This window comes from Orycteropus afer, unplaced genomic scaffold, assembly GCF_000298275.1.
Source record: "Orycteropus afer afer isolate SDZICR_OR568_19922 unplaced genomic scaffold, OryAfe1.0 scaffold00196, whole genome shotgun sequence".
Classification (NCBI taxonomy): domain Eukaryota; kingdom Metazoa; phylum Chordata; class Mammalia; order Tubulidentata; family Orycteropodidae; genus Orycteropus; species Orycteropus afer.
In genome coordinates, this window is record NW_006921783.1 from 1259130 (window position 1) to 1273990 (window position 14861).

The following is a 14861-nucleotide window of genomic DNA, read 5'->3' on the forward strand; positions in this document are numbered from 1 at the left end:
GCCAGCATTTGTTATTTTCTGTCTTGTTGAACTTTGATACTAGTGTTGGAGCAAGATGGTATCTCATTGTTGTTTTGAGGAAATGTACACTTTCATATGTCCATAGCTATCTCTGAGATGCACAAGCTAACTGCTGAGGAAGAAGATAATACTGAAAAGATAGTGTGGCTGATTTTCATAGTATACCTTTTGTACAGTTTGCTTTACCCTAAGTAAATAGTAATTATTTGAAACTTAAGTATCACCTTTTTGAACCTAAGTTTACTGACTCTATGTTCTTCTTCTGTAAAATTAGATTTCTTTGACATTAAAAAAAAACTTATTATAGAAATTTCCAAGCATATCTCAGAATAGCCCCTCTTATCAGTAGTAGCAATATTTTGTTAATTGAGAGGATAAAAAAATGTGACTGGAATTTGGATATTATTGCATGTCCTCTGAAAGAAAGCTGCAGGTTCAGACACTTCAGTGGTGGTTCTTTGTACAGGCTATATTTCAGTTTTTGTGGTAGATAGCTCATGTGGCATCAGACCTTATAATTGACTGCGGATATTTTACAGTATATACTGCTTTGAAAAGAAAACCTGTTTAAAAACGTGTTATGATTTAAAAGTTTTTATATATACAAATATTACTAAATGCAGTTATGTAGTATACCCACCCACTGCCAGTAAGTTGATTCCAACTCATAACAGACCCCATAGGGTTTCCAAGGCTTTAATCTTTACACAAGCAGACTGCCTCATCTTCCTCTTGCAGAGTGCCTAGAAAACAAAACAAAAACAAACTTACTGCCATCGAGTCAGTTCCAACTTATAAAACAACCCCTCCTTGGGTTTCCAAAGTGGTATCTCTACGGAAGTAGATTGCCCATTCTTCCTCCTGAGGAGTGGCTGGTGGGTTTGAACCGCCAGTCTTCCGGTTAGCAGTCAAATGCCTTAGGCACAATGCCGCAGCATCTAGTGGATTCGAAACACCAGTCTTTGGGTTAGCAGCCCGATGCCATAACCACAGCATGATCAGAGCTCCTTAGTTATGTAGTATGGTAAGCCCTTTATATGATCCTGTTGTAAAGGTATGTGCATAAGACAGAATTAATGATGGTGGCTTGTTATATTACTATATATTTTGGCTTTTTTTTTTTTTTTTTTAAATATATCACCAGAAAATACTGAAGTAGTTGATAAATGTTTTGAGCATTCTCACTGAAAAGTAAAACCATAAAGGAAAAAATCTCACTGGCCTTATTTGAAGACGGTGGAGGCAAGTGTCAGTTCTCTGAACTGACAATTAGGGAAGGCTTTTTAGGAAGAGGCAGTTTCTTGTTTAATTGTGTAAATAGGACTTATCAGTAAGAAATTATGCTTTTTAATATGTGTAAGTATGTAACGTTGGTGATAGTTTGCCAAGTGCCCCTAGTTTAATTTTGTTTTTTAAATGAAAGATTATATGTCTGATTTGACATAGTATTTTGAATAGTACTAGTACATTCCTAATAACCAAAACCAAACTCGTTGCCATTGAGTTGGATCTGGCTCATAGTGACCCCTCCTTGGGTTTCCGAGGCGGTATCACTATGGAGGGAGCTCTGATAGCATAGTGCCTAAGGCACTAGACTGCTAACCAGAAGGCTGGCAGTTCAAACCCACCAGCCACTCCTCAGAAGGAAGATGGGGCAATCTACTTCCGTAGCAGTACTGCCTCGGAAACCCAAGGAGGGGTCCAACTTGACGGCATATAACAACAACAACATCACTATGGAAGTAGATTGCCCAACCTTCTTTCCAAGGAGTGGCTGGTGGGTTTGAACCACAGGTTTCTGGTTAACAGTCAAATGCCTTAGGCACTATGCCATCAGAGCTCCCACATTCCTAATTGAGAATGTCAAAAGTAGAGATGCATAGCTCTCTTGATAAGAGTGTTTAATGTGAAAGGACTCTGAGGATTATAGGTCGCAAGGGGTGAGGAAGTCCTGCCCCCTTTTAACCAAATCTTGCCTTTTTCTACCTGTTGCATTTATTAGCCTTGAGGCTGTAGTCAGTGCTAACTGTTCTTCCTGCATTTATCTGGGGATCTAGCAGGGACTATAAAGTACAAATTTCATAACTTTCCTTTTTCCTTTTCTTTACTGTCTTCCCTAATAGTGTTTTGTTTTGTTACAGTTGTCTTGCATCTATCTGAAATGAAGAGGCAAGAAAAAATCTGTTAGAACCGTTTGTAGATTCAATTAGTAGTGTCTCTGGTTTGCATCCTTGTTTCACTTTTAATTTCACTATTTGACTAACTAATTTTAATCTGACTTTCTGGAAACACTGTAAAACTGAATCTCAGAATGTTGTTGTTGTTATGTGCCGTCGGGTTGGACTCAACTCATAGCGACCGCTCCTTGGGTTTCCGAGGCAGTATCACTATAGAAGTAGATTGTCCAACCTGCCTTCCGAGGAGTGGCTGGTGGGTTTGAACCGCCAGCCTTCTGGTTAGCAGTCAAGTGTCTTTAGGCACTACACTACCAGACCTCCCTGAATCTCAGAATAGCTTTAGGTAAATGCTTGGTAGTAACTTGATAAAGTAGTTCAGAAAATCACTCACTGCTTTTAAATATATTATTCTGTGAGCTCTGTGCTACTGGAATATTTCCCAGAATTTTTGTAAAGGTGAGTATGGATAGAACTCACAAGATTCTAAGGACTCTACTCAGAAAAATAGGTCTATACACCTCCTCGGAAATGGGTGGAAACTTGGTTTGTGTAAGTCTTCCCTGAAGCCCATCTACAGTCCTTTTGTATGGTATTGAAGACCACTTACGTGTTTTTTCACCCACTAGCTCTGGAACTACAAGTAACTATAAGGTTAAAGTTAGGAAGAATTGAAAATTAATACTTTGTGAAGTTTTATTACAACTAAATTCTTAAGTTATGTTCCTTACAACTTGGTATACTTGCCTTGCATTGCAGCATATACTCGAGCTATATTAAAGCTGGTTAATCTACTTTATTACCATGATTGTATTAATAGACAATTGCCTGGCTCCTTGGCCTGGTGTTCAGTTAGTAGATTGCTGTAACTAGTTTATAACCGGCTTTATGCATGCAGTCATTGAGGTACAACAGGAGGTGAAATTAAAACATAGCTTCTTACACTTAAGTTGTGTCTTATTCAGATCTTGGTCTGGTTGTATTTAAGCACTATTAGCAGAATAGTTTGACAAAAGATTTTAGTTTCAATATAATTAACCTGGCTTGGCCTGTCCAAAATAGGCTAGTGATTGTGGTGGTCTCTGAGGAGGAAAACTGGATAGCTGAGAGACAAGAGTGGGTGGGAATACTTGATTTTCTCCTTTTTCATTTTTGTTTATATTTGTAATGTGAATTTATTACTCACTGGAGCAAAAAGGGGGGAAAAAATAAATTTACCCTGGCTAGGGCTAATAACCCATTCCTTGGAAGGAAGGTTGGGCAATCTACTTCTGTAGTGATACCCCCTCGGAAACCCAAGGAGGAGGGGTCGCTGTGAGGCAAGATTGACTCCATGCCAATCAGTTTGGTTTTTTGGTTTAAGGCTAATAAAATAGAGCCTTCAGATAGCCTCTTTTAGTGGGACTTAATCTCTCATACCACATTTGGTCTCTCAGTACTAATGACCCACTTTAATAGAGATGTCCTTCCAGTAACAGATAACTTCTGTTCTTATACACTTAATTGGTTTTCAAAGACCTACCTTTTTTAGACCATCTGTATTTGTTTAGCAAATACTTTAGTTTCATCATAGTACAAAGAAAATGTAAACTATTATTTTCCTTATTAAGACTTTTCAGCAGCTCCCTTTACCTATAGAGTAAGTTCAGGATTCTTACTGGGGTACATTAAGTTTGTTAGTCTGGCTTTTGGTTATTATCTCTATAACTTCCCACTTCTCAAGGCTTTCTTAGTCTACTCCCAATGTTATAAGCTTACTTGTTACTTTAGACCACGATTTCATATCTCTGGCCTTTGCACATGTTTCTTCTGTTGAAAATTCTCCCTTGAACACTGCTTTATCTGAAGAGCCTTCCTTGACAAGACCTCTCTTAGACCTTTGTGTGTTGTGGTTTTCTTTTTTTGGCACAGTATTGTAACTTTATTTACTTGGCTGTCTGTTTTTGCTAGTCCAAGTTACTATAGATCAAGAACTGACATTTTAAATCATTCTGCCTGTCTTTTTATTCTGTTGGTTTATTTTCAGATTCCTGAAGCCTAATGCATGTGAACAAGTTAACTGTACTAAATGTTAAGGGAGGTTAGAGAGGACATGTCCAGTAGATCAAGGATCTTAAAATAAATGGAGAAATATTTCAAAGATCACTTTGAACCATACATGCAAGCTCTGAGACGTACTTCTTTCCTTTAACCTCGTGTCTATTCATTCTGCTGCTTAGTTATTATAACCATAAGGTTATTATGAAACAATTAAATGCTGTAGGAGAACAGAGGACCAGCAGGTTCATCATTTGGCCATGAATTACTTACTTGAGTCAGTAGTGTTGTCACTGTTGACCTTGAAGCATTAATGGTTAATGAAGATTTGTAATGGTAACAATATATGAAGGTTAAATCTTTAATCAACGTTGTAACATGATGTACTACTTTTTTTCCCCCCAGCTCCAGAACCTGGGTATTAACCCAGCAAACATTGGCTTCAGTACCCTGACTATGGAGTCAGACAAATTCATCTGCATTAGAGAAAAAGTAGGAGAGCAAGCCCAGGTTGTAATCATTGATATGAATGACCCAAGTAATCCAATTCGAAGACCAATTTCAGCAGACAGCGCCATCATGAATCCAGCTAGCAAAGTAATTGCACTGAAAGGTATAAAACATTGTGGGGTTTTTTCCTTAAAATTCTTCCCTTTTTCTATGCAAATACAATAATTAGGGTCTACATTTTTAATATGTTGATTAAATTTGGTTAAATGAAATAGATCTCCAAAGTTAATGCTAGGGTTGACCTTAATTTTTACTACTATTCTGGCTTTTACTTGGAATGTTTCTGTGAACTGTCTTACTTTCTACTCTGCATAGATTTTCTTGGAGATATTTTAAGTTTGGAATAAATGCATTTAAATTTAATACCTATGGTGAATAAGACTGTGCTAAAATCACATCTCTGTTTTCCTCACAGAGGAAATAATACAGTGATTTATATTCTGGATTAAAGTACACTTTACTAATAACATCTCCTAAGCATTGTTGAATTTAATTATGATAGTAAACTTGCCTTTCATAAGTTTCACAAGACTTTCATATTATGTTGTCACATTTTTATATGTCAGCTTTCGTTTTATTTAGGTTACCAGGTTCTAAAAATGGCTTGAATTTACACTGATAAAAAGTGTGTGTGTGTGTGTGTGTGTGTGTGCGTGCGCACATAGGTGGGTACTAAAGCTTGGGCATAAAGAGTGTGTTGAGGTGATTCAGACTAACTTTTTAATTGTCACAACAGACGACTGTACAGGTTATCAGTCTAAACTGAGTTCAAAGTACCTTATGCTGTCTGGGAGCCTATGTAAATTTTTTTTTCCTGTAGACGTCAGAGAGTATGTGTAATTGACCTTTTAAAACAGAAGTTTTAAGTGGGCCAGGTGATAGATAAACTGACTCTTTAAAAAAGCACTTAATTGCCTATTGTTTGCTTTGTTGTTACCTTGGTAAGGAGGAAGAATTCAGGTTCCCAGAAATTTCTTGATAAATTTGTGGGTAAGTTGTTAGAGGCCCTGAAATTTTTAACAGATTTTTCTTTACATGATTTAAACTTTGTATTTAGTAACCGTATTGGTTTGTGAGTAAAGTAGGGAGTAGGGGCACGTATATTCAAACAAAGAAAGTCACCAATCCCATATCTAAGGTAGGAATTTAGCTCTTCTCAAAGAAGAAAGATGGTCTAGCTTCTACTTAGGACCAGATGTGAGGCAGTAAGCTTTTTGTGTCTATTGAAAACTATATACTGTATTTAAGGTATTAAAACTCCCTTCAGCCTCCTTAAAGAATTTAAATTCAACTGATTAGTAACCGTCACACCTCTATTAAAAATGGCCATCAATTTAATTTTGTTAAAATTCTTTCAGTTTTTAATGTTATTGTTATCTTATCACATTTCTTAATGCTTTCTTATGTGTGCAGATGGTGAGTTATCTTAAATTAGATTGTATTAGTTATTGTCCTGTTCTATAAAAAGAATAACTTGAAAATATTTTCAGGGCATTGTATAAATAGCATCATAGACTTGTTGTACCTGTGCGTTTGCACTGTGGAGTTTAGTTGTCATTCCTTGCCCCCCCTCCCCAAGCTACCCCACAATATATGTATTTCAACTCCTTTCATATTAAAAAAATAATAATAGTAAAAGTCTAATAATACGGGGGTTGGGGAGGGCAGCAAAGGAAAATAAGTCATTCCCAAGTACTGTTTCCCTCTGGAGCTAGTTCAAAACCCTTTGGCTTCTTTTTATAAGCAGGACTGTAACTCTTAAAATTTTCAAGTCTGGTTGTGATTTACATATTGTATGCGTTGGGAATAGCATTCTTTGTTTTATGAAAGAAGTAAGTGGTAAGAAGGGTGGTGGTACAAAGCTGTATGTTTCTGTCCCCTCTTCCCCATCTTCCAAAAAGTATCTTAAACTTTCTGTCCTTCAGGAGCCAGATTCTCTGTGGCTCAGGAATGGAGTTTTCCTTAGTCTCTAAGGACTTATCTTGATAGCCTAGTGAGGGCTATGGGCTTTGACCTTTAATAATTTAAACCAAATCAGTTTTTGGACTTCGATATATTCCAAATTACAAATACAAGCCCTTGCATCTGACTCAGTGGACTCTCAACACTGGCAAATTTCATCCTTCTTTTTCTAAATGCTTGCTGTCTTAATTGGGATGAAGCTTGAACTTTGTTCTTATCTCCAGTGTATTAACAGTATCGTCCTTTGTCCTCCCTTTCCTCTAGCACCTTTACTTTTCCTTTGTGTCGTAAACCAGTTAAATGTAGCATGCATGTCTCTTATGTGCTAGTGGCAACAGGCATAGTTGAAGTAGATCCTCTTTTCAAAAGCAGTTTCCATTAGATTTAGTTGGATGGCAGATGACTACCTTTTAAAAAGTAGGCGTTTTCCCATGTGTTTGTATGAGATTTGCTTTGTCCTGTGGACCTACAACTAACTTAGTTTATGTGTAAAATTAATGTAAGTATGAATGTTACAGTTTTGTTTTCCATCATTGTTAAGAACATTGTTCTTTAGACTGATTTTCAGTTCTGATTTAGAATCCTATGAAAGTCATACTGTCTCTAAGATATGTTTATTAGAGGTAGTACAGTTTTTGCTTAAGATGTAGTGAATATTTGCTCAGTAAACTATTACCTCATCAATGGTTGCTGCTCTATCAGTGTAACGTCTGTAGTTGGTTATTAGTCTTATGGTAGAACTATTTCATTTGGAAGTTATAGAGCTAGTTTAGTTAGTTATTAATTCATACTGAACTTTTCTTTTTTTTAATAATTCCTAATTTTTAACTTTGTTTTTAGCTGGAAAAACTCTTCAGATATTTAACATTGAAATGAAAAGTAAAATGAAGGCACATACCATGACTGATGATGTCACCTTTTGGAAATGGATCTCTTTGAATACGGTTGCTCTTGTTACGGATAATGCTGTTTATCACTGGAGTATGGAAGGAGAGTCTCAGCCAGTGAAAATGTTTGATCGCCATTCTAGTCTTGCAGGGTGCCAGATTATCAATTATCGTACAGATGCAAAGCAGAAGTGGTTGCTTCTAACTGGCATATCTGCACAGGTAACATTTTTTCTGGTTTTTAAGAAGGTGGCTAGAGAACTAATGTGCTCAGAGTGTAATCTGTTCTGTAATTTGGTCTTCTGTACTTGGTCCTGTTGAATCTGATTTATTTTACAAGACTGTTTTCTTTTTAAAGAAATACTTCAGGCTCATTGCCTTAATACCTAAATAATAACATACTGTTTCAGAGTACTGTTACCAACTTTTTTAGCTTTTACTTGCATTGAGTAGAAATTGAGTTCTTGTCTGAAAGATTTGGGATTGATTGTGGAGGATATATGATATGTACGGTAATGAGGAGTGAGCACTTGTGTATCTTTCTTTAAAGTAGTATAAAAGGATGGTTGCTTAGGAGGCACATCCTAAGCAATCATGTTAAGCTTTAATAAGATTGTATTTGGTGCTAAATTTTAAATGAAGTATCTAATCTACATTGAGAGGTAAAATAACAAATGATGCTGCTCAGGATTGCAATGGATTCAAATTATTTCCCTAATTGATGAATCTGAGAGTTACTGGTTTATTGAGTCCCCAAAATGTACTGTCTTTGATCTTTTGTAGCAAAATCGTGTGGTGGGAGCTATGCAGCTATATTCTGTGGATAGGAAAGTATCCCAGCCCATTGAAGGACATGCGGCTAGCTTTGCACAGTTTAAGATGGAAGGAAATGCAGAAGAATCAACGTTATTTTGTTTTGCAGTACGGGGTCAAGCTGGAGGGAAGGTAAGTTGGCACTTTGGAAATTATTTTAGTGAGAATGTCTCTTTGCCTTTCTTCTACTAATTAGTCATCTAATTTCACAGTAGTCACCCTTGTTAATTTATTTCTAATATTCAGATCTGTAACGACTCACTTTGTTTAATTCTGCTTCCATTTATTGGTTTGACTCTTTCTTGTTAGGACATCTTCTTGTGATACTTGTCTAAAGTGAATAATATTCTTTAGCCATTTTTTAAATATCATCTATTTATATTAATTAAGACTTTTTGATTGCTTATACCAAAGGTGTTAAGTCAGTATTTTCCAACTTTACTGTGCATAAGAACCACTTAAGGAGCTCCAGTGGTGTAGTGGGTAAGGCATTTGTTTGCTAACCAGAAGGTCAGTGGTTCAAATCCACTAGCCACTCTGCTCCATGAGAGGAAGATGAGGCAGTCTATTTCCATAAAGATTCATAGCCTAGGAAGCCCAGTGGGGGGTGTTTCGGTTACCTAGTGGTGCTCTAACAGGAATATACCACAAATTAAATGGCTTGAACAAACAGGAGTTTATTCTCTTACAGTTTTGGAGGCTAGAAGTCTGAGTTCAAAGTGCTAGGCTCTGGGGGCTGTGTGAAAGCCCCTCCACCTTGGGCTTCAACTCTGCCTCTTACTCCCGGCCCACTGAAGCTAGAGGCATCTCTTCAGTCAGGCAGCTGCTGGCTGCTAAGGTTGACAAACCCAAGGCTGACAAGTAACAAGGCACAGTCCTGATATTACCAATCCACATGGCAGGCCATTAATTCAAATCCATTAAAAGTTCCAAGGTCAGCAGAGCATGGCAGGCTGCTGAACAATGAGCGACTCAGCTACAATCAGGGTTCAAGTGTGCCATAAGCTAGAGACCATTTCCAAAGCTGCTTCTTATATACAGGAAGCAGACCACATCCCTAGAGCAGCTACTCAGCTGCTTGCAGTAGATCCCACCATGGAGTTGATTGCCAATCTCATCATGGGGAGTAACTACCACCAGCTGCCCAGCCAAGGTGACATACAACCTTAACTACCTGGTTGAGTAGCTGGCCATATATATAATGGAGTCATCTGGAGAAGTCAGCTATCAATGTAGAAAGCCATATTGTAGACTAATTAAATCTGAATGAGTGGAGAAACATAGATACTTTACAGAAAGCTGGTGTACATTGTATACCCAAGGTTGAGAACCATTCAGCAGTTGAACTGCTTTTTATAATGAACAAATCGAAGTACTTTGTATTTAGAGTTTTTAGTTGCAGGCAAGAGAAACAAGGTCTGGTTGATTAAAACATAAAATATTTAGTGAAAGGATATTGGATAGCCACAATAGCTAAGAGTGCTATAGAACTAGGCTTGGAAAATGAAGAGAAATAAATGACAATGGATAGCAGTTAGGGGCTAGCCATTATAAAATTGTTCAGAGAAATCTCCAGTACCTTTACTCAGTTTCTCCTAATAGTTACATCTTACATAGCTATAGTATAATAACAAAACCAGAATATCGATATTGGTGATGGGCTGTTTTCCACTTAGCATGCCTTTGAAATTCATCCCATTGTTGCAGGTAAAAATAGTTTGTTCCTTACTTTTTAAAAAAATTTTTATTGTCATGTGTGTGAAGGTTTACAGAACAAATTCATTTTCCATATGGCACTTCATACACATTTTGTTTCAGGACATTGACTGTAATTCCCCACAGTGTAACGGCTCTCTTTCCACTTCCTCCCTATGTCCTCTTGTTCTTTATTTTTACCTGTGTCTTTTTGTTCTTTATTTTTGCTGATTAGTAGTATTCCATAGATGAATATACTGAAGTTTAACTACTTACCTATTGTAGGACATTTCGGTGTTTCCAGTTTGGGAACAAATAAAGCTACTATGATGAACTGATTCTTGATTGCTAAAAGATGTAGGTTTATATGAATTTTCTTTTTTTCTTTTTTAAAATACATTTTATTGAAATATAATTTATGTACAGTGAATTACACAAAACTAAAATGACATGGATTGAATTTATTTTCTTTGAACAGTTACATATCATTGAAGTTGGCACACCACCTACAGGGAACCAGCCTTTTCCAAAGAAGGCGGTGGATGTTTTCTTTCCTCCAGAAGCACAAAATGACTTTCCTGTTGCAATGCAGGTATTTTAGGCAAAATAAATGAACTTTAAACATCTCTTTAAAAGCAGTTCCAAAAACTGCTCATATAATTTAAGTGGTGTTTAAAAAGATTACCCTTCATTCTAAGATAGTTATTAGTGAAATTTTGTGAAATAATACTGAAACTTCCATGTAATGTATTAACTGGGTTATCCTAAGTTGTTCATATAATGTCTTCTGACAGATCTCATTCATATGCTTGTGTTTTATATAAGAACTTAGACTATTCCATATTTAAATGTGGTCAAACATAAATACTAGTTTTTAATTTTTCATTTAAGTCCCTTGTTCTAGAATTTCACCATCTTTAAAATAGAATCACAGTACATTTTCTTACATTCTATTTGTAGATTCATTATTTTACTGAAGTACTGATTTTTTTAAACAGATCAGTGAAAAGCATGATGTTGTATTCCTGATAACTAAGTATGGTTATATCCACCTCTATGATCTTGAGACTGGCACCTGCATCTACATGAATAGAATCAGTGGAGAAACAATCTTTGTTACAGCACCTCATGAAGCCACAGCTGGAATAATTGGAGTCAACAGAAAGGGACAAGTAAGGAAACCTTGACAGTGATATTAAGCAATAAAATAATACTTGCAACTGTTAAACTTTTTCCAAAAAGTAGGTTGTAACTTTAGATGTCAGAAAATAATACATACCTGAAAATACAGAAGTGTGAATACCTACTCTTTTTAATCCTGTATATACATCTTTATGGGAGCTCTGGTAGCATAGTGGCTAAAGCACTTGACTGCTAACCAGAAGGCTGGTGGTTCAAATCAACCAGCCACTCCTCGGAAGGAAGGTTGGGCATTCCTACTTCCGTAGTGATACTGCCTCGGAAACCCAAGGAGAGGGTCGCTATGAGTCGGGGCCGACTTGACGGCACATTAACAACAACAATGCATCTTTATTGTCAAAAGAAGTGAATCTCTGTGCCAAGAAAGTACTTGGGCCACATTTGACAAGTCATTTTACTTTCCCTAGAGACTTTATTCTTATAATCTCTAAAATAGATTATAAGCTACAGGGGAAATAGTTATTCCTACATCCTTTTTCCTAACTCCTTAATTATTACTAAATATTTAGTGTTGGAGGATAATATGTTATAGTAGCTGTTGGCAAGCTACCTGGACAGTTATCTATTTGGATAGGAAAAATATTAGCTGTTTGAATTTGTCACATTTGACAAACTTACACTACCTAACAAATGGTCTTTTTTCTGTTTTCTTAGTATTTTAATGTAATTGGAAGTGTTCTACCAGGGAATATTTTATTTTCTGAAGAATAGGTGGAATTTTAAAACTTAGTACTATTGCTGGTCTTGCCTTGTGATAGTCTTCCTCCAACTTTGTGTGTTTCCTGGATAGTGAGCAAAGGAAATAGAAGTTTGTCCCCCCCTCCCCTTTTAATCAGTTGGTTTATGAAATCTTGTACGTATATGAAGGAGGACTAGTGGCACAATACTGAAAGCACGAGGCTCCTAATCAGAAGGTTGGCAGTTCAAACCCATCAACTGATCCATTGGAGAAAGATATGGAAGTCTACTTCTGTAAAAGATTATAGCATCAGAAACCCTATGGGGCAGTCCTACTTGATGGTGGTGGATTTTGGGTTTGGTATGTGTATGAAAGGGAAATTCTGTAGAGAAAATGAGTTCTCTACCTGTCTTTCCCCTTCTTCAACTCCAGACCTGGTTAGGTGCTGCTTCTCTATGCCCCTACATCGTACATCCCTTATCGTTGTACTTATCACACTGAATTAAAATTGCTTACTTGACTGTCTCAGTTATTATTCATTAGGAAAGGACTTACCTTTGTTTATTTATATCTTTAGCACTAGTCAGTGTCTGACATAAAAGTAGTCTTAAAAATTCAGTATTCTCAGTTGTATGTGTCTGTCTTTGAAAAATAAAAAATGAATTGGCCTTCTGGTGAACTGCATTAGTTACTTAGAGAATTTTTAACAGTTATTAAGTTGTGAAACCAGAAAACTTTTTATTTCTGTTATTGTGCTGACATTTTTAAGATAAGGAATCTAAAGATAGTGTGGAATGATTTCACCATATGTATTTAGTATTTATAACTCTGCTTCTGGGAACTTAATGATAGTTAAACTACCCTCCCCACTCACCTCCACACCCCCAGTTTTAGTGCCAGCTGATTTGAGTGAGGAGTTAGGTGTTTATACTAGCGTTAAGCCTCAGAGATTTCCTTTACTTTTCTATCAAAGCAGACTGCTAACTGGGCCATTACCATTAAGTGATAAATGCATGGTTTCTATCGATTGAGAAAGCAAAAGCAATCAAGATGACATTATAGCCAGTATTCCTGTCATAAACACCTTTGCTCTTCAGCTTAAATTCCAAACTTGGTAGAACTGAGTACTTTAGAAGATACAGGAATAGTAAACCTCCTCTGACCCCTCTGTAGATCTTACGTTTTGGGTACTAGAAATCTGGTAGAATAATCCAGAAGTACGATTAAAGATAGAACTGGTGTTGGGAAAAAGGTGTGATCAATAGGAAGCTTCAGAAAGTATAGTTGGAACTGAATTTGTGTTAGTCATCTTCATTTTTCCTAGGAGGTAAGAGTTGAATTAAAAGTGGGGGTGGGATCCATTTGGTTACTAAGTTCTAAAATTGTACTCAGTTCTTGTCAATCTTGGGTTGAAAAAATTCCCATTTTCGTTACCTAAAAATATTAACCGTGTGCTTTATGTTAGTCACTGCCTGGTACTAGTAATACAGTTAAACATAAATGAAGAACAGACCCTTTGCTCCTGTGGAGCAGTGACAAACAATTATAATAGTATGAGAAATGTTACAGGTAATATAAAAATAGTTACAACCTTGGGTATATAATGAGATGTGGTCTGGGTAGAGGGATGGATGACTAAGGAAGGGCTCCCTTTCTTTTCTCTCTCTAGGGCATTTGACAGTAGCTTAGCTCTTGGGGAGGGCAGAGTAGCGTTATTGGAGTGACTTTTTAGGAGGACCAATGGTGTGGGTTATAGTACCCTGAAACAATTAGAACTTGCCCTTTATTGATACCATACATTTGTCTCTTACTTCTTTCAGTATCATTAAGGCTACTTGGTGAGCATTTACTAAACATCGATTTTATACCTAAGGAGATCTTGTTGCACAGTGGTTAAAACATTTGGCTGCTAACCAAAAGCAGCAGTTCAAAACCCACAGCAGCTCTGCAGGAGAAAGATATGGCAATCTGCTTCCATAAAGATTTACAGCCTTGGAAACCCTGTGGGGCAGTTCTACTCTGTCCTTTAGGTTCACTATGAGCTGGAATCGACTTAATGACAGTGGGGTTTTTGGTTTATTGAGTACTTTGCATTATAGTAGGTGCTTGAGGAATCAGTGCCCCTGCCCATACTGAGTGCATTAATCTGGCATTTTGGAATGTAAATGTGATTGAAATAAATTACTGAAACATTCTTGTAGAAAAATCCTAGCATTAAAAACGACTATATGATCAACATGGTGGCATTGAGGAAGAAGAAGACGTAGAGAGGTACGTGGGAGTACAGACAACAAACATGAAACCTTTTGCACATACAGCACTGCATTGTCAGTGAAGGTAAACACGGGTATATGAGTGGATAGATGGGTGGGCAGGCTGAACTATTACATATGTCTGTGCAGCAGGGATTGTATCCAAGACCATGTGTAGGGTTGGCGGACAGTGGTTCTACAGAAGTATTTGTATGTTCTGTAGGAATTCCCAGAGGTATAGTAGAGCTGACAAGGGACAAGGTTGTAGTCACTTCTTGGTCACAGCCAGCTATTCAGAGAGCGAGTAGTTGAACCTGTGGATTCAGCACCATAGTTGTAGGGGACATCAAGCTCAATTGGCATAACATATTACACAAAACATTGTTCCACCTCCTACTTTGGCAAGTAGCAACTGGGATTTTAAAAGCCTGCAGGTACCCATTTAGATACAACAACGGGTCTCTCCTTGTCCAGAGCAAAGAAGAATGAAGAAAAGCAAAGATTCATTGGTACACCATGCGATCCTCAGCCTATACGACTATGAGACCAGAAGAACTAGATGGTGCCTGGCTACCACTGTCAACCACTCGGAGGGGGATCTATGTAGGAGATCCTGGTTAGCGTGGGAGAA

General features: G+C 37.1%; 1 protein-coding gene across 1 annotated transcript in view; it reads left to right on the plus strand.

The window, feature by feature from the left end:
* CLTC (clathrin heavy chain) overlaps nt 1-14861 on the plus strand; it is a 63109-nt gene that overhangs the window by 16810 nt on the left and 31438 nt on the right. The window contains exons 2-6 of the mRNA XM_042781919.1: nt 4638-4845; nt 7545-7813; nt 8375-8536; nt 10578-10691; nt 11098-11271. Coding sequence (XP_042637853.1) covers nt 4638-4845; nt 7545-7813; nt 8375-8536; nt 10578-10691; nt 11098-11271 — 927 coding nt within the window. The remainder of the gene's footprint in view (nt 1-4637; nt 4846-7544; nt 7814-8374; nt 8537-10577; nt 10692-11097; nt 11272-14861) is intronic.